Consider the following 19,410-nt stretch of genomic DNA (forward strand, 5'->3'; position numbering starts at 1 on the left):
GCGTGTGATGAAAAAGTGGGATACAGTTGAAAATCCAGGTATCCAGTATTTGAGGGAAACAGCCGTGGTGGAAATGTTGTATGACCCTAATTTTGTTCCTAACCATCCATGCCAAGACCACGACCCTGAGAGTGAGGATGACGCCTGATATATGGTGGAAACTCACAACAACAGCACCAGAAAGATACGCCGGTACACTAGCAGCAACGTTTGACAGAAACGAGGACAGCAGAAAAGACCCTTAGTTTTTGAGTGGATTCTTACGCTCCAAAACTATGAACAACAGCTACCCCCAACTCACGCTTCCATTTCCGTCATCTCACAAGTAACAGACCAACTGAATGAAGCACGAGAGCAAATGTCTCTATTGATTAATCATGGCAAACCTGTAGTAGCATCAGAAACTCTTGATGAAGATCAGGATAATCAAAAGAGGCTAGCGAAGGAGCTGATCAAACTCATGAGAATCCAACTAATTAAAGATGATGAATCCTCCTTCTCATGTGCACCATAAAAATCTCAGCGATTAAAGGCAAACGCTTTCCGGCTCCAGTAAGGAATTCTACATCACGAATGGCCTTGTGGTGTTACCTACGTGACCATGGAGAAGACATGAGGAAGTGGCATGACCAAGCTACTCCTGTACTACGAGCACGGGTGAGAGAATTACAGAACAGATCCATCACCAGTTGCTCCAGTTACCACGGGTAATGAATAGAGGGGCCCTGCCCTCAGTCAGAGGTGGGGAAAGGGATAATAGAGTTTATTGGCACATCAGAACCACAGAAATATAAGGCACTGGTGGACACCAGTGCCCAGTGCACTCTGATGCCCTCGAGTCATGAAGGGACAGAATCAGTCCATATTGCTGGAGTGACTGAGGGCTCTCAAGAATTGACTGTGTTGGAGGCCGAGATGGTAAAGCCTCAGTGGTAAAGACTGGCAAAAACATCCTATTGTGAATGGCCAAGGGGCTCCACGTACGCTTGGTATCAATTACCTCAGAAGGGATCCTGAAGGGTATTGATGGGCCTTTGGAATAGCTGCTGTAGACACAGACAACATTAAGCAGCTGTCTGTTTTGCCTGATTCGTCTGTTGTGGGGTTGCTACGAGTAGAAGAGCAGCAGGTACTAATTGCCCACAAAAACGGTGCACAGACGACAGTACCGCACGAATAGGGATTCCTTGCTCCCCATTCGTAAGTTAATTCGTCAACTAGAGAGTCAGGGAGTGATCAGCAAAACTCACTTGCCTTTTGACAACCCCAGTAGGGGGTTAAAAAATATGGCCAGTGCGTAAAGCCAGTGGAGAATGGAGGCTGACAGTGGACTACCGTGGCCTGAATGAAGTCACACCCCCACTGAATGCTGCTGTGCCGGACATGTGAGAACTCCAGTATGAACTGGAGTCAAAAGCAGCCAAATGGTATGCCATCACTGACATTGCTAGCACCTTCTTTTCCATTCCTTTGGCCACAGAATGTAGGCCACAGTTTGCTTTCACCTGGAGGGGCGTTCAGAATACTTGGAACCGTCTGTCCCAAGGGTGGAAACACAGCCCAACCATTTGCCATGGGCTGATCTCCACGCCTTCCCCTGACGTGGCCCAGCTTCGCTGCTGAGGGCAGCCTTGCAGGGTTGTCTTTGACACTTAAATTCCCTAGGGAAGGCACGTGAAAGCATGCAGGACAGCTCTGAGAATAGAATGGGCAGCAGAGCCTGGGGCCCTCGGGCGTGAACTGCCTCCGCCGGGAGAGGTGGCTCGCAAGGCCTGGGGAGCAGCACTGGAGGTTGCAGGGCTCCTCCTCTCCTGTAAAGCACAGACTGAGACCATGCAGGGAGCAGAGCGGCCATCCTAGTGGGCAGCAGGTGGCAGCAATCTGTATTTGGCAGGTCTGTTACTGGACCTGGGTGGTATTAAGAAGCAGGTGTTCTTTCTTAACGGCACGAGACGCGTGGGGGATTGCTGCACCTCATGTGCATCTCCAGGAAGTAAAGGACACAGATTACGTGTATTCAACGTGTGTGAATGTCCACAGAATTTCCGGAAAGGGCCCACCTGCTTTGAGAACTGCTATACGTATTAAAATCTCATCCTTGCTTGAACGGAAAGAACCCAATATGGGGGTCTTGCAGGGGCTCTTTGGTGGCCGTGGGGTTCCACTGGGACCTGCTGTCTGGCCAAAAGTTTGTGTGCTAAGTAGGTCGGGTTCAGAACATTTGAACAAAACATTGTCAGCTGACTAGTTCCTAGTGATCACTTGTTACAGGGCCTCCATTATCAAGCCTAGCAGGGTTCAGTGTAAGTCCCACAGCCTGTGCAATGTTGAGGCTCTGCTTTTAGGCTTCAGATGTCCCGCTTATCTGGGAATAGCAACCTTCCCCGGGCAGAATGCCGCTCTGCTGAGACTCTGAAGTAACTGCTGAAGCAAGGCAATTTGCGCGCACAAAGCAATCATGGATGGCAGACACTACAGAAGATGGAAATTTCTGTTTATTTGCTTGAAGATGGTAAGTTATTTTTGGAAAAACAGCTCTCCCCCAACTCTCCCCTACAAAGATGGCAGTGTGCAGCGGTGGGAGGTTCTGCCTGAGCGCGCCTGGGTGCAGTTGCTGGCGCCAGAAGCAGCGTTTTGGTGTAGGCCGTGATGGCTACGGCCGCTGCAGCTGGAAGCCGCCTGGCGGCTTCCTGACAGGGTTGGCAGGCCCTGGGCCTTCCCACGGCGGTCCAAGAGCCTCGTCTTCTCTCCTTTCCTGTGGGAACCAAGAAGAAAGACGTTCAGCTCTGGGCTGGGGAAGGAGGGACAGAAACGCTGCAGGGCTTCTCTCGGGCCTGCAGTCTGGGGATGTGCTGCCCAGGACACACCCCGCTCTGTGTGATGCCCAGGGGCCCTCGTGCCCAGGCCCATCTGCACCGAGAGTGCCCACCAGCCGGGGGAAAGGTGGGCAGGAGGAGGCCCAGCCCCGCAGCGCAGGGAAGCCCGCACAACAGGTGTGGGGCTCAGGGCCTGCTGACGCTGCTCCTCCCGGGCCTCTGCAGGAGCCGGCACACACTTACTGTTCCCGTGATGTCCCCGGGAGCTGTGGCTTGTTCTGCCACCCCTCTGGTGCTGTCTGCCCTGCAGGGCTTTGGCACCTGTCCTTCCCCTTCAGCCTCTCTCCCAGCTGCCGGTCGTACTCCCGTCTCACGATGTAGGCAGGACGAGGGTCACCCTCCAGCAGGCGGTGGAAGGGGTTCTGCAAAGGCAAAAGAGATTGTCCTAAACAACAGTTGCAAGGAGCTAGGGCTGCCCTTCAGGATGTGGTCGTGCAGGAAATGGCACTGAGGAGCAGAGGGCTCTCTCTGCAACACAGACTGTGCCCTCACTCCCTGAAGCCAAGGGCTGGCACCGGCTTCTCTACCCGGAGGTGTTTGCGCGGGCCCCAGTGCCTCAGCTGAGGCAGGTGCCTCACGCAGGCTTGGTTTAGTCTTCACATGCCCATGCCCAGCCAGCTGCTGCCTTTGCCCTGTGCTCTTTGCTGCAGCTCCACTCGCACGGCAATTTGCAGGGCAGTGGGCAGACAGAAGATGCTTCCTTGCCAGGTGGCCACAGCAACGCTGCCATGTCCAGGAGCCCTGAGCTGCTCCCCTCCCGAGGAGAGGAGCAGGGGGAACTGTCCTTTCCCTGAGGGCGGTCAGTGCACACTGTACCTGGCTCCTCTCTGTGCTCTGCCTCTGCGTGCACTGCTCGTACTCGCTGCGGAATTCAGCTTCCACCTCCTTGCGCTTGGAGGCCATCAGCACCTGGAGCCGTCTTGCCTCAGTCTGAGCGTGCTTCAAGCGTGCTGCCTGCAGGCCAGGGAAACACAACCATTGGCAGCGTCAGACTCCTGGGGCTTGGGCAGGGATCCCTGGGAGGCCAGCTGCTGCTGCCATGCCTGCCCTCCTCTGGAGCCCCAGGAGGATTCAAGGGTGGCGGATCAACGCCTCTGGCGTACCACTCTGGAGGTGTGCTGGGCATCGGCAGCGGGCTTTGCCTGAGTTGCAGCCTTCTTTAGCACTTCAGCATATGTCCGTTCAAGTTCTGCCAGGAACCTAAAGAGAGACAGCCGGCTGAGCTGGTGGGAGGACAGGCTGAAGCAGTTTCTCACCGCTGGGCTCGCAGCCCACAGCTCTGCTCCAGGAGCACAAGCGACTGTGGCTGTAGTCACCTTGCCATTTCCAGGGCCTTTTGGCAAGGGCACCACGGCTGAGGAAAACACCTCCCTGACACAACAAGCCAGAGCATGGTGTGTCCCCCACCGCCTGCCACTGCTCTTCTCCAGGAGGCTCACCTGAACTTAACCCTTCGCTGTTTCTCCTCCTGCTCCTTGCGTTTTTTCTCTGACATCACAACTTGTGATGCCCTGCGCCGAGCCAGCATCACCGGATCATACACGCTCACTGCACGTGGGAAGCAAGAGAACATCACATCATCGTCTTTGTGACCGTGCAGGAAAGCAGCAGTGGCAGAGCTGCTTGGCCCCGCTCACCCACACTCATTGCCATCCCAGGAACAGAGCCACTATTTCAGGGGCTCTTTGCCCCTGCTGGACACTGGACTCAGCCCAGATCTGCATTCCTCCTGAGCCCATCCTGCTCTCTCTCACCCCTCTCCCAGCAGCAGGGACACACAGGGAGGTGCTCAGAAACTCCAGGGCTTACTGGCTGGGGGTAAGTTCCCCAGCAGAGAAGAGGTTTCCTCATCCACTTCAGGCACATTCACATACCTTTTCGGGCACCCTCGCCCCATGGCTGCGACTGTCTCCGGGGCTTGACGAAAGTCGTATCTTGGCGTGTCTTCGAGCCCTCAACTTCAATTCTGGAAACAAGAAGACACCAGTGGGCTAAAAGGGCACCAAGCTTCCTCAGTGCCTGACACAGAGAACCTGCTGGCAGGGCTCTTTGGGAGCCAGTGCCGAGCCCTTGGAGGACTCTCTGTGGGAGCTGAGGGGCCCTCCAGTCTCCAGCAACTTCTGTCCCCGAGCTTCTGTCGCCTTCGGGCCAGCCCTGAACAGGGGGACCCTCCTCGCTGTCCCCACACCCTCCTCCCACCTCTCTCACTCAGGGCCCGCGGCCCACGCACTGGCCCATTGGACTGCTCTGTCCCGGTGGACCGAGCCACGGGCCAGACGGGAACTCTCCAGAGAAGGGCTGCTCCTGCCTAACAACCTGGCCAGGAGAGAGGCCTCAGCAAGAAGCTGCCCCAAAGCGTGAGCTGAGCAGCTGCTCCCTTGGCCGGCTGGCTGCTGCAGGAGTGCTTGCGCTCACCTAGGCAGTACGAAGCAGCCGTCCTCACTGCATCGAGTAAAGTTGTTTTTGCCTCTAAACGCAATCATATTCAGCATCTCAGAGTCCTGCGTCGGGATAGACACAAGTGAGCAGAGGCCACAGACACGTGTCTGTTGCTCCCAAGAGTGGCAAACCTCACTTGAGAGCGCTGCAGGGAGCCCCGGAGGCGTGCAAGCTCACCCCAAGAAGAGCAGGCAGCATGTTGCCCGTCGCATCCACCTGCAGTACGCAGTCATCAAAGAAATTCATGATGACCTCCTGCCCTCTCAGAGAGAGAATGCCAAGTCTGTTGAAGAAGAAGTCAACTTCCTTCTTTCCTCGGAGGGCCTCAGCAAAGAAGAGCAGGGTCTCATGGATGCACTGCTGTACGATTGGCACGCGGAAGTAAATGCTTTCAGCAATCTCCTGGAAGTCCAACGGATACTCGAATATCTCAGCTGCAAAACAAACACAGACCAACCACGTCACTCCCTGCAGGAAAGGCAGGTGAGCTTTGCCACCAGCTCCCAGCATGCAGCTATGAGCTGGGGAGAGCTGGGCAGATCAGGCTGATGCCCGGGGCAGGGGCAGGGTGCTGGGACTCTCCGTGTGCACCCTCCGCCTGCACTCTCCAGGTTGCAAGAGACTTTGCTCTTGCCAGGTCGTCACAGGGATTTCAGCACAGCAAAATGCTGAGGCTGTGCAAAGCAAAGCAAAATTCTTCTTACGAGGAATTTTGGTCTTCGGCTCCTTGAGCTTGTAAAATTTCTGGATGTGGTGGTTCAGCTGGAAGACGGGTCTGTCCACATCCAGAACCCCATCCTCTCCGGCAGTGGCATGAGCTGGCACAACTGCAAAGCTCCCAATTCCAATATCCACCGCCTGAAAGGTCAAACAAGAAGAGGGAGACATGGCAGCGCTGGGCAGAGGTGGGAAAGGTGCTGGATGACCTGCTGGCCCTGCGCATGGTGTTGTGTGGCCTGCCCGCTGCTCAGGTGCAAAGGGCAAGCTGGGCTCCGAGCAGGAGGTAAGGCTCACCCTCTTCTCCAGCAGCTCTTCCCGAATGTACTTGGATGTGGCCCACCACACTTGGCAGATCTCTGGAAAGCAAAAGAAGGACCCATCACTCTCGGAGGTGGCAACGCCCAACCATTCTGAAACCCCTTCCCCCAGCAGAGGAGAGAGCGGGATGCGACCAAGCTCTCCCTTGCCCTCAACGAGCACTCGTGCTGCTGTAGCTTCCAGCACAGCTCTTGACCGTGCCCAGCGAGCGGGAAGCGCGCACTGCGCCTGGGGCCGGTCTGGAGAGGGAAGGGATGCGCTCTGGGGAAGGGGGTCCTGGCACCGGCAGCGGGCCTGGGCTGCCAAAGCAATCCCTGAGCCGGCGGGCACCACCCGGCAGGGCTCTCCTCGCAGACACCAGGCCTCCAGCTGCCCAGCCCTCAGCTTTCCACACCTCGTCTCCCCTCCGTCTTCGTGAGCACAGCGCTGCCTCAATGGCCCCCAAGCCTTACCCGAGGTGGTGAGGTCCTTCAGTAAGTTAAGCTCCTTGGGATCCAAGGGTTCGAAGAGCAGGTAAGAGAACACGTCAGCCGCCATGCTGTGCAGCAGTTGGAGAAGCGGCGCTCACTCCCTTGCTCCTGCTCCTTGCCCCCTGGCAAGCAGCGTCTCACTCTCTCTCACAGGTTCCCCTGGCCTTCTCCTGCCGGCAGAGCAGCTCCAGCGGAGCAGAGCAGCGCTGGCAAGAACAGCCCTGGCACCTCCCAGGCCTCGCTGGGAAATGTGGCCGGGGGACGCTGGGGACAGGGACTCAGAGCTGAGCCCCATTGTGACGCCGTGACGTGTCACAGAGGGCTGGGGGACCCGCCCACCTCACAGGCCCCCCGCCTCTTGGCCCAGCATGGACGGGGGAGCCCAGCGAGGCCCCCGAGGGTGCTGCGCTGGCGCTTCCGCCCTGCACAGTGTTCTCCTGCTCTTCGCATCTGCTGCGTGCGTGGAAATAAATAGGAGGTGTTACTTTTGGAGCAACCTACGTGATTTTTCTGTGTGTAACTTGCTAAACTTTGTTAGCAGCTGCTAGGGATTTTGTCTGTCAGGAAAACACTATCTGCTGGCCGTAAACAGAACAATCACTGCAGTCTATTACTGAGCTAGAAACAAGGAACTTCATTGCTACTGCACGTTCATGTGAAAGGGGAGAATGTGTCACAGATGCAGTCTCTTGCCATCTTTCTGTATGCCTTTCAGTTGAAGGATGTGAAGCCTTGTTATTGCACGCAGAAACGACTGCCATCTAGCCCAGAGTAGCTGGCTTCCTATGGTTTATCTCCTCTCACAGAATCACAGAATCACCAAGGTTGGAAAAGACCTACAAGATCATCCAGTCCAATCATCCACCTATCACCAATTGTTCTCACTAAACCGTATCCCTCAACACAAAATCCAAACGTTCCTTGAACACCTCCAGGGTCAGTGACTCCACCACCTCCCTAGGCAGCCCATTCCAATGCCTGACCACTCCTTCAGAAAAGTAGTATTTCCTAATGTCCAGCCTAAATCTCCCCTGGCTCAGCTTGAAGCCATTCCCTCTAGTTCTATCACCAGTTACATGAGAGAAGAGGCCGACCCCCAGCTCACCACAACCTCCTTTAGGTGGTTATGGAGAGCTGTAAGGTCTCCTCTGAGCCTCCTCTTCTCCAGACTGAATAATCCCAGCTCCTTCAGCCACACTTCGTAAGGCCTGTGCTCCAGACCTCTCACCAGCTTTGTTGCCCTTCCCTGAACCTGCTCCAGGGCCTCAGTATCTTTCTTGCAGTGAGGGCCTAAAACTGGACACAGTACTCCAGGTGCAGCATGCAGGGCACAAGGATATTCTGTGTCCTGGCACACTGTGTAACACCAAATTGAGTAAAATGCAAAGAGCATCTAGAAGTGGAGAGTGCTTCACTTTCTGCCAGTTGACCCCGATTTTATGTTCTTAAAAATATCCAATCCCAATCCGGTGGTGGTGACGAATTCAGAGCGTGTTCAGTATGACTTAAAACACAGAAAGCAGTTTCTGCTACGTCGGTGAACGAGCCCAGTATCTCCCCACCTCTAGTTGGAGTGAGGGTGGCTGTGAAGGTGTCATGGTTTTGTGATTTGTGGTTTTCAGTATTCCACATCATAACACCATGTAGTGCACTGGGAGTCAAAGTGTTAATGCTCCAGTTCCGGGTGCCTGTCACTGTACGGCATGGAAGTCATGGGATCTGGCCCTTCCTGGTTGGGCAGTCTCTTACTGCCTTGCAGTGGGTGCTGGAGGGTGCCTTCCCAGCTGTTCCAAGCTTTTCAAGTTTGACTCGGTCTCAGGAATCCTCTGTCTCTCCTATTTTATTTGATTTATTCGTCTCAGTTTCAATTAGGTTGTATTACATTGTGTTATCTTGCATTCCAATATCATAGTTAGTAAAATAAGTTTACCTCCATAGATTGTTGCTGCTGTTTTTTTTTTGCTTCCTTGAGCCCAGCTCCCATCTCCCATCTCCCTATCCCTTTTCAATCACTGCAGTCTATGAGAATCATAGAATTTCTCTGGTTGGAAAAGACCTTCAAGATCAACAAGTCCAACCACAACCTAACCATACTACCCTAATTCTGCCTAACATGCACTTAATCATGTCCCTGAGCCGCACATACAAACGTCATTCAGGGAGGACTACTTGTCCGCTGAAGTTAGCTGCTTCGGAGCTTTCCTGGCCAGTTCCGCAGGAGGTTCATGTGGTATAGATCGGTTCCTCCATCCGTGGAACCTGAGCTAACAGAGCTGCGTGGCAGCTCTCGCGAGAGCGGTGAACATGAAGTGAGCGTTGCCAGGGCAACCGTTCTGCATTCACGCGGTCTTCCTAGAAAAAGCCGTAGGGGCGGAGAGGCAGAGTCAGGCTGTGTGAATCACATTGGCTGTTCAGATAAGGAGAAACGCTAAGACACTGATTGGCGCGACTACACAGGGAGGAGGGTTTTCATCTCTCTGATGCGAGTGATTTTCAGGGCAAACTCCGAGCGGATCAGCGAGCAGGCAGGGATCGTTGCCATATGAGGGAGGACTTAACACCTAGTGCTTAACAAGTCACTTAACAGGTTGTTGCTCTCTGGACACACCGAGGTGCAACCATGGTCGCCACAAGGCGGCGAGCTGCTGTTAAAAGGGACGTGGAGACTCAGCCTGAAAGCAGGTCTCAGACTGCAGAGAATGCCTGGCCCTGTCACTGCTACAGGAGGGCAGCCGGGATACCATCTGTGTGCGCTGTGAGCGGGTGGGTGATCTGTTCAGCGTGGTGCTAGAGCTAAAGGAGGAAGTAGAAAGGCTGAGGAGCATCCAAGATTGTGGGAAGTGGGTCGATTGGTGGAGTCGCACTCTGCCATCCCTACAGGAAGGGCGTGGGGGAGATGCTCCTCAAGCAGCGGGGGATCGTCTGCTTCTCAAGTCAGGTGGGAAGGGGCCACCTCAAAGACAGTGAGGGATGGAAACAAGTCCCTGCTGGGGGCAGCAAGCAAACTGCCCCTCAGCCTGTCTGCCTTCCCAGGTGCCCTTACGTGATGGATATAAGGCTCTGGAGCTGGATGTTGGTGAAAGTCCATCTGTGCAGGAGAGGTTGCCCAAGGCTAGTCAGTCTGCTTCTGAGGTATGGATTTCAAGGATGAACTGTTTGGTGGGTTTAGAATTGTTTGGCTGGCTGCAGCCAGTTGTGATCAGTGGTTCTGTGTCAGGGTGGAGGCTGGTCACAAGTAGTGTCCCTCAGGGGTCAGTCTTGGGTCCAGTGCTCTTCAGCATCTTCATCAGTGACATTTCTGAATATGTTGCTGTCAGAAAAAAAGAACTATATGCCCTATGGGACTTTGTATTCAATGAGGAAGATAATGCTTCTGGCAAATCATGAGACTTTCTTCTTTTCTCTCTGCCTGGCAGTTTGTGGGTGTGCTCCCCAGCTGATTTGCCTTCAATTTTAGACTATGGCCTTTAGTTTCAGACACTTTCTCCCTCTCTCTCATTTTATTTGATTTATTAGCCTCAATTCCAATTCTGTATTGGATTATAATGTGTTATCTTGTTATAATGTGTTATAATGCTGACGACACCAAGCTGAGTGGTGCGGTCGACATGGTTGAAGAAAGGGATGCCATTCAGAGGGACCTCGAGAGTCTAGAAAGGTGAGCCCGGGTGAACCTAATGAAGTTCAACACAGCAAAGTGCAAGGTTTTGCACTTGGGCCGGAGGAATCCCAGGCATTTATACAGACTGGAATGAGCAGTCCTTGAGAGCAGTCCTGTGGAAAAGGACCTGGGGGTCTTGATAGAGGAAAAACTTAATATGAGCCAGCAGTGTGCGCTTGAGGCTCGGAAGGCAAATGGTATCCTGGGCTCCATCAAAAGAGGGTGGCCAGCAGGGACAGGGAGGTGATTGTTCCCCTTTACTCTGTTCTCATGAGAGGGTCCAGAGGAGGGCCACAAAAATGATCAGGGGACTGGAGCACCTCCCCTATGAAGATAGGCTGAGGGAGCTGTGCTTGTTCAGCCTGGAAAAAAGAAGACTGCTGGGTTACCTCATTGCAGCCTTTCACTACCTAAAGGGAGCCTACAGAAGGGAGGGGAATCAACTCTTTCAAAGGGTAGATAACATCAGGATGAGGGGAAATGGTTTTAAGTTGAGGGAGGGGAGATTTAGGTTGGACGTCAGGGGGAAATTCTTTACAGAGAGAGTGGTGAGGTGCTGGAACAGGCTGCCCAGAGAGGTTGTGGATGCCCCGTCCCTGGGGCCAGATTGGATGGGGCCCTGGGCAGCCTGGTCTAGCATTAAATAAGGAGGTTGGTGGCCCTGCATGTGGCAGGGGGGTTGGAGATTCATGATCCTTGAGGTCCCTTCCAACCATTCTGTGATTCTGTGATCTTGCATTCTGATATCATATTTAGTAAATTAACATTCCTCCTCAGGTCATCGCTGCTGTTCTGTTCTTAGGCCATTTTCCCTACCTTTTTCCCTTTTTCCCTTTCCCTTTTCATGGGGCGTGAGTCCATGGGTCCCCTTCCCCATTAGTTGCAGAACTGGGCTGAATTGCCCATTGAATGTTGACACCCTTCCCTACCTTCTCCTACACTGTTCCATGCTGGTAGGCCTGTGGGCTTGCTGTCCCCCTTTCATGGACACAGATCTAGAGGTAACTCCATGACAGAGCTGTGGTTTCTTTCCAGAAATCTTCCTGTCCTGCTTCTCTCCAGGACATGATTACTAAACTCTCCTTCCCTTTTGCTCTTTGTCATCTATTCATATACTATATAAACCTTGTTTCATGGACATTTCTTCCCAAGACTATTCGTAGAATCATAGAATATCCTGATTTGGAAGGGACCCATAAGGATGACTAAGTCTAACTCCTACTCACTTAAGAGGATATCCCTGTGCATTAGTTTTAGATTTTAAAGCATGAACTTGTAGATCTCCACATTAGCACATGATGCTAAATGAAGTACAGGTATAAGGAATTAAGAAAATGCCACCTGTAGGAAGAGATAATGTAGAACATCAAGAAATCTGTGCAAAGAAATGGTTAATTTGAATCTGTGTTCTAGCATTTGTGCCTGGGAAGATCATGGAACAGATCCTCCTGGATGACATTCTTGACCACAATGCATGAGCTTGGGATTTGAGACAGCCAGCACAGCTTCACCAGAGTAAGGTCGTGCCTAACCAATCTGGTGGCCTTCTATGATGGAGTGACCACATTGGTGGTCAAAGGAAAGGCAGTCAGTGTCATTTACCTGGACTTGTGCAAGGGCTTTGACATGGGCTCCCACCACATCCTTATCTCCAAACTGGAGGGATGTAGATTTGATATGTAGACCACCCAATGGATAAGGAATTGGTTGAAAGGCTGCAGACAGAGGGTGGTAATAAATGGTTCTGTGTCCAGGAGGCCGGTAACGAGCGGTGTCCCCCATGGGTCTATCTTGGGACCAGTGCTCTTTAACATCTTTATCAGTGGCATTGATGATGGAATGGAGTGCACCCTCAGCAAGTTTGCTGATGACACCAAGCTGAGTGGTACAGTTGACACAATGGAAGGGGGACCTCATTCAGAGAGACATCAATAGACTCGAAGGGTGGGCTCAGGTGAATCTAATGAAGTTCAACACAGCAAAGTGCAAGGTTTTGCACTTGAGCAAAATCCCAGGCATCTATACAGACTGGGAGGAGCAATCCTTGAGAGCAGCCTTACACAGAAGGTCCTGGGGATCCTGGTGGATGAAAACTCAACATGAGCCTGCAGTGTGCTCTTGCAGGTTGGAAGGCCAATGGTATCCTGGGCTTCATCAGAAGAGGCAGCAGGGACAGGAAGGTGATTGTCCCTCTATACTCCGGCCTCACGAGGCTCCATCTGGAGTACTGAAACCAGGTTTGGGGTCCCCAATACGAGGAAGACAAGGAGCTGTTGGAGAGGGTCCACAGGAGAGCCATGAAGATGATCAGGGGACTGGAGCACCTCCCCTGTGAAGACAGGCTGAGGGAGCTGTGCTTGTTCAGCCTGAAGAAAAGAAGGCTGCGGGGTGGCCTCATTGCAGCCTTTCAGTACCTAAGGAGGGGAGTCAACTCTTTACCAGGGTAGATAACATCAGGACGAGGGGAAATGGTTTTAGATTGAAGAAGGGAAGGTTTAGGTTGGATATTAGGGGGAAGTTCTTTACCAAGAGTGCGGTGAAGTGCTGGAACAGGCTGCCCAGAGATGGTTATGGATGCCTCATCCCTGGAGACCAGGTTGGATGGGGGCCCTGGTCTAGTATTAGATATGGAGGTTCAAGACCCTGCATATGGCAGATGGGGTTGGGGCTTGATGATCCTTGAGGTCCCTTCCCACCCAAGCCATTCTACAATTCTGTGATTCTATGATTTGAGTTGGTGATGGTTTTTCTTTATTTCAGAAATAAAAGATTTACTTCATTTTGGTTGAGGCTGGAGAATTTATTGTATTCTGTACTTTAAAAGAATTGCTTTTGAATAACTTTTATTTTTATATCCAATTTTCCAAAGATGTGTAAGAAAAAAGTTTGCTGCCTGTGCTAACAGCATGCACTCACATTGTTATTCTGTCACACACGCACTTAATCTCTGTTTATATTACAAACACACCTTCAACTCTGATTCATTTGCTGATTTTTCTGCTTTTCTTCATATATCACCTCTCAGATTCCCTGCTGAGACTAACCTTTACCTTGCTGCGCTGTAACTGCTTTGTAATTTGATTTGTGTCTGACCCATGGGTTGCTTTGGTGCTGATACTATTGAGTTAACAGTAGGATATAACTTAAAACAAGTAAAGAGGAAACTTCCTTGAAATTAATGGATTTTTTTTTTTTCTATTGTAGAATCAAGAACAGACAGATCACTACTATCTTCCAAGACCCCTACACCTGTGTGCTTTGGCTGTGTAAAATATTTTCTTCTGTGATTTTATATCTGTTCATTCAGATTACATCTGTTGGTAGTTTCAGGTGACATTTCAAGTGACAGCTTTGTGAAATAATTGACCAAAAAATTTCCTAAGTGTGATGCCTAAGCAGTCTCCTGGGAACAATGCCAGAATCTACCTATGTGGAGATACCTTGTTGTTTAAGACCTCACTTCAAGCAGGGAAACTAAAGCACCCTGCTGTTAAAATAAGACAAATAAATTACTTGTGTGAAACCACTGTAATCTGCAGCCAAATTATTACTTTCACAAGGCAGATATCTTTTACTAACGTTCTCTGTGAAAACCTCACAAAAGTCTATTTCTAAATACATTTGAAAACAGAGTTTAGGGTACATTGGCAAATGAAGGAAATGAACAACAGATAGTAAGAACTGATCCCTAGTCTTTGATATATTATTTCTTCCATTACTATATTTCAATTTCTGTGTCTTATGCTTTGATTTTCTTCACTGCATCAGCAAAATTGTGGGAGCTTTCATGTACTACATGCCTTCCATTTGCGACTGAACAGCCTCTAGTCTAGCAGTTTACACTGTCACTGAATTAAGCCTTCCAGCTTTTTGTTTCTGTAAGTAAGCAAATCTCAGTTTGGGAGAAAAATATAAGGCCTGGTATTTTTTGTCTTTGAGCTGCAGAACATTTTGGAAAAGGTGTATTTATATTGCCCATGAAGAACCAATACTAAAGTTAGTATTAGAGGGATGATAATAGACACCTGAAGACCTGACTCCATCTGGGAAGTACCTTGTCCTGTGAAGCTTGTGAGAAAGTATATTTCTTATTATGGTCTCTATTGTTATTTATCACTCTCATAATTTGCTTGTCCAGCTCTGTTTTAAAGCCAAAAACAAGAAAGTGAGTTAAAGCAACATTAGTAAATCCACTGCTAATATAAAGTAGATTCTACCTAGAGTCCTTCTGTACCACTACACTGAGATAATTCTGCAATTAAATCTTCAAGCGTTCTGACGACATAAGCTGAGCTCCCCTAATTATTTCATAAAATTTTACACTGCTGTTAAACTGGGAGTCTTTGTATGAAGAAGGTAAAGTAGAAGCAAGATAAGAAAGGATTAAGATAGAAAATATTGACACAAAAAAAAACTGTAAAAGCAGCTAGCTATTTTAATCAGATAAATAATTTATTTCCATTGTTATTTTGTTCTCTTAATAGTTATTAGCTTCATTAAAACTAATTAATTAATATCTAGAAGAAAAGATTTTTTTACTTTGCTGATATTGTAAGGATTTAATTCTCAAGGTTAAAGATGTGAGGTTGTCATTACCTTGAGAACACAAAATACTCTGGATATACAAGAAAGAGGTTGGAGGGAGCAAGTTGTGGAATAGAGAAAAGTGGGGAGAAAGGAAGGGAAAGAGAAGGAAAGGGTAAAGGGTAGAAGAGAAGGCAGGACAGTGGGGAAAGAGGAAAGGGAAGGGATGGGAAAGGAATATTTGAATAGTAATAAAAATTCTGTCCAGAACTGAGTATGTTACCTCAGTGCTGACAGAGGTGAGGTATCATTACTCAGCAATAGTATAAAAATGAAGGAGGATTCTAAGCATGACCTGAAGACTGGCTACTGAAAATACTTGCTTGTTGTTGCAAGGTTTCTACGTACATTTTCTTTTAATTTTATTCTCTCTAAATGAAAATCCTGTTATAATCTGAACATTTCACATAAAGACTAGATGGAATTTCAGTTAACGTAACAATAACCAATGCCTGAACTGGAAATCCATTAAGTGAGGTTTTGTTTATTCTAGGATAAAGTCACTTCCTCTGAGAAACTAAATTCAAATTATTCCTTAGAATCACTGAAAAGGATAAAATAATATTAATGAAAATTAGGATCTTACAGGTTAACAAGCACTTAGCCAAATAGGCTATTGCTGCATGACGCTACTTTATTTCAGTTAATCTCTGTGAGCTGTCTCTGTTTTTTGGAACCAATCAGCAACACTCATCAAATTGAAGGAAAATGGTCTCAGAACTAATTCAACACAATAGAGTTCTATATGTAAATGCTGTACAATCCCCCCCCATGTCCTTTATTCTAATAGGTTAATTGTATAGTTTTATGCAACACTGCCTAATTTTGACTTAAACTGCAGCTGTTAAAAGATAAAGCAGAACAGGAACAGATAAATAATTTGTAGCTCCAGGATATTCTTTTCCATTGATAGATGCCAATGTTCTCTCATAATCCTCAGTGTTCTATGAGTTTCAGGTAGCATGGTTTGAATAAAATGAAAAAGACATTAATATTTTTAATGATTCTTCTTAAAACAATTATCCTTGAATGCTTCAGCTTACACAAACAATTCCAGGAAATTCTTAAAGCATGTTGATGATAACTTTTTGGTATGGTTATTCAGGGAGCCAATTAAGAAAGATGTCCTTCTAGATTTATTGTTTGTATACAGAGAGGGTCCTGTAGGGCAACTGGCGATTAGCAACCATCTTGGCTATAGGAGCTGTGAAGCAGCTCAGTTTAAAATCTTTGGTGATAGGAAGAAAAATGTCAGCAAAACTTTAACTCTGGGTATCGAGAAGGCAGACCAGATTGTTCAAAAAAATAGCGAGGTCTTTTGAGAAACTTTCTGAAGGCATTGGAGTCCATCGGTGCTGGTCACTTTTTAAGCGCCGCCTCTTAAGGGCACAGGAAAAGGCAATTCCAAAATGTAGGAAGGCATGCAGGCAAGACAGAAAGCTGATGTGATTAAGGAGGGATCTTCTAGAGCTTAGGTGGAAGAACAAAGTGTATGACCATTGGAAGTGAGGTATGGTAACATGGGAGGACTACAGAGATGCCATTTACCATTATAGGGAGAAGAATTATGTGGTTGAAGCTCAATTAGAGTTGAAGCTGGCCAATGCTGTGGGAGACAACAAAAAGTGCTTTTCAAATACGTTAACAATGAACAGAGGACCAAAACTAATATCGGTCCATTACTCTATGAGATTGGCCATCTCAAAAACAGGGATGCAAAGAGACATTCAGTGCCTTCTTCATCTCTGTCTTCAACACTGATGATGGATCTTGGGACCCCAGAAACTGAGAACCACAGAACTGGGGCTATGGTAATAATAACCTCTTACCCCAGACGCAATGTGTGTGGGATTTGCTGCTCCAGCTGGGTATCCATAAATCTGTAGAGCCTGATGGGATTCTTCCCAGGATGCTGAAAGAGCTGGCTGATGTCATTACAAGACATGTCTTAGTTATTTTTTAGTAGTCTTGAGAATCTGGATAAGTCTCAGTTGACTGAAAGCTGGCAAACGCCATCCCTAAGATATAATCTTAGTGAAGCTTTCAAAGCTTAACAAATGATTAGTCTCATACTGAGGATCTGTACCAGCAAGGAATCTCTTGACATTAAGGTCTCTGCAGCAGGCATAACTCAAGAGACATCCCTACTGAAGGGGAGATCCTGTTATGCAGCAAGCTGCTGTGCAGAATTGTTTCAAGGACTCATGTGCTACTCACTATTTATGGAGTAAGATGATTGACTCAGTCATATTTTCTGGTGCATGCTCAGTTGGCCCTCAGCTGTTGAATAAGACATCTGTCAGTTCTTCCAGTGCTCAGTTTGAGTCAGTATTGTGATTGCTGTCTGCCTGAGCAAGGCTTTGGGTGCAACAGACAGTGCTTTAGCAAGGAAGGCCAGACCGAAGGAGGTGGCAGAGGAGCACACCATCACATGCTGCAAATTTTATATTGATGTATATGAAAGAAAATCATGACTAACATATTCAGTTATATGCAATGCATTATTTAAAATATTGTTTTAAATATTTGCTTGCAGTTTTTAATTCACCTCTCTCCCTCTACAAATTGTCAGTCTCTTTTGGTGTGGCATGATTTCATGGCAGTTTTTCCCTTCAGATTATTCTTATGTAACCAACAGGAAACCACAGGTTTTCTTTGCTGGGCCATGTAATTAAAGGGGAAAAAATGCCTGCAGCACATTATTTAAACAGGGAGATTTTTTTTTTTTCTGAAGTCTTAAAGATGATTTTCCATAATTTTAGTCTTCATTTTAGCAGCTCATCTGCTCAGCTGAGAAACTACAATAACTGTGCACGCAGTTCAAGATTTTGTTATTCCACAAAACTTAGCAAAGGGTAAATATCCTGCTATAAATAATAAAAAAAGTTTAGGTATGAGGAAATGTTTGTTTGGATCTAAATCTGCTGTCATCTGCAGATAGCATTTAAGATTGAGTTATCATGAAAGGCAGGAAGATCTCAACACTGTGCAGGAGTATGCACTAAATTCATTAAAGTTGCCCCATAGATAATGAAAATGAAAGATCAACATCTGAAAGATAGTGTTTCCATGCCTATGTCAACCTCTCATTTTTTTTTTGCCAGAAGACCCTTTACAGATGGAGTTCCATCCCCATTACCACTTTCATTGGATGTTTGCTCAGGTTTCAAGCCTTTCAAGCCTTCTTAATGTAGTCTGCTCTCAATAGGTTTGCTTTCTACCCTCCTATGTATTTTTTTTTTTTCATTTTTAAATGACCTTGAATGCTTAAAATTTAATTTTTTTCTTAGTAATCCCAGTTTACAGTAGAAACCATTCTGCTGTCAGTGTAACTTTTATTATTGAATTACAGATCAAATAAAAAAGAAATTGATAGACATTGCTGCTGTCAGGAAAACAAACTGTGGCAGTTTTTAAATTTTATTAAAAGTAGGAGTTGCAAAAAAAATCCCAAATGCTCCTAAAACTGCATTAAAAGCCTTGCATAGTACTGAAAAGAAACAGGAATATAACCAGTGCTGGTTTAATGCTTTGTGCTAATAACTCTTTCACTTACATTATAATCATACAAAGAGTTAGACTATAACAGCAAATTTTATAGTTCAGTGTGCATTAATTGGTTTATGTCATTTCAAGACTGTTAGTCACCAAGGATTTTGCCTACAGTGGGGAAGCTGCAAATATAGTGAGTAAGGATTGTTAGATTATTATACTATTATACCTTCCAATCAAGAGACTGAGTAGTGGAACAAATTTCACACAGTTTGCACTGAAACAGGAGAACAGGTACAGAATAAAAAATTCCAGTTATCATGCCTTTTCCTTCTCTACTTAACAGTGAAGGGAATTTCATCAATCATCATTATAGCTTCAGAAGTGCTTACTCAAAACAAAGATAACCATTTTTTCCACTATAACTTAATACAGAAAAAAGTGCAATAGTATGATGAGGTTGCCTCTGTATAAAAAGAACAACACAGAGAAGCTTCCAAGATACTGAAACAACATGTCTTTGTATGTTCATGAAGTCTTCCCTGGTATTGTTTTGTTCAGTTAGAAGTCTTCCAAGTAATTTCTAGACATGGTTCAAATATGAATATGCTTGAGGGACCATTTGGCAAAAGTGATTTTTGTGTGGCTACTCTGTTTTGAAGGTTAAAAGAATTTTTGAGTGTAGAAACAATATGTTATCAGACAAGCAAGCTAAATGTCCAGAAACTTTCCCAAATATGTCCAGCGTAGAAATAAAAACATAACCTTAGTGTCCTTAGAAAAATATTATTGTCCTTCAAGAGAGGAAATTACATTGCTTTCCAAGGCATTTAAAGAATTTCTTTTGGGA

General features: G+C 47.6%; 1 protein-coding gene across 1 annotated transcript; it reads right to left on the reverse strand.

Annotated features, from left to right (window-relative positions):
* Positions 1-2,477: 2,477 nt before the first annotated feature.
* On the reverse strand, positions 2,478-7,963 carry LOC149912844 (uncharacterized). The gene is made up of 11 exons (XM_090131172.1): positions 6,806-7,963; positions 6,330-6,391; positions 6,020-6,173; positions 5,493-5,749; positions 5,292-5,377; positions 4,751-4,842; positions 4,316-4,424; positions 3,980-4,076; positions 3,693-3,830; positions 3,060-3,238; positions 2,478-2,755 (listed from the first exon to the last, which is right to left on the reverse strand). Exons 1-11 carry the CDS (start codon positions 6,888-6,890, stop codon positions 2,554-2,556), a joined length of 1,461 nt encoding a protein of 486 aa, XP_089987298.1. The 5' UTR covers positions 6,891-7,963; the 3' UTR covers positions 2,478-2,553.
* Positions 7,964-19,410: the final 11,447 nt, after the last annotated feature.

Source organism: Phasianus colchicus, chromosome Z (assembly GCF_987193195.1).
Source record: "Phasianus colchicus chromosome Z, bPhaCol1.hap1.1, whole genome shotgun sequence".
NCBI lineage: Eukaryota > Metazoa > Chordata > Aves > Galliformes > Phasianidae > Phasianus > Phasianus colchicus.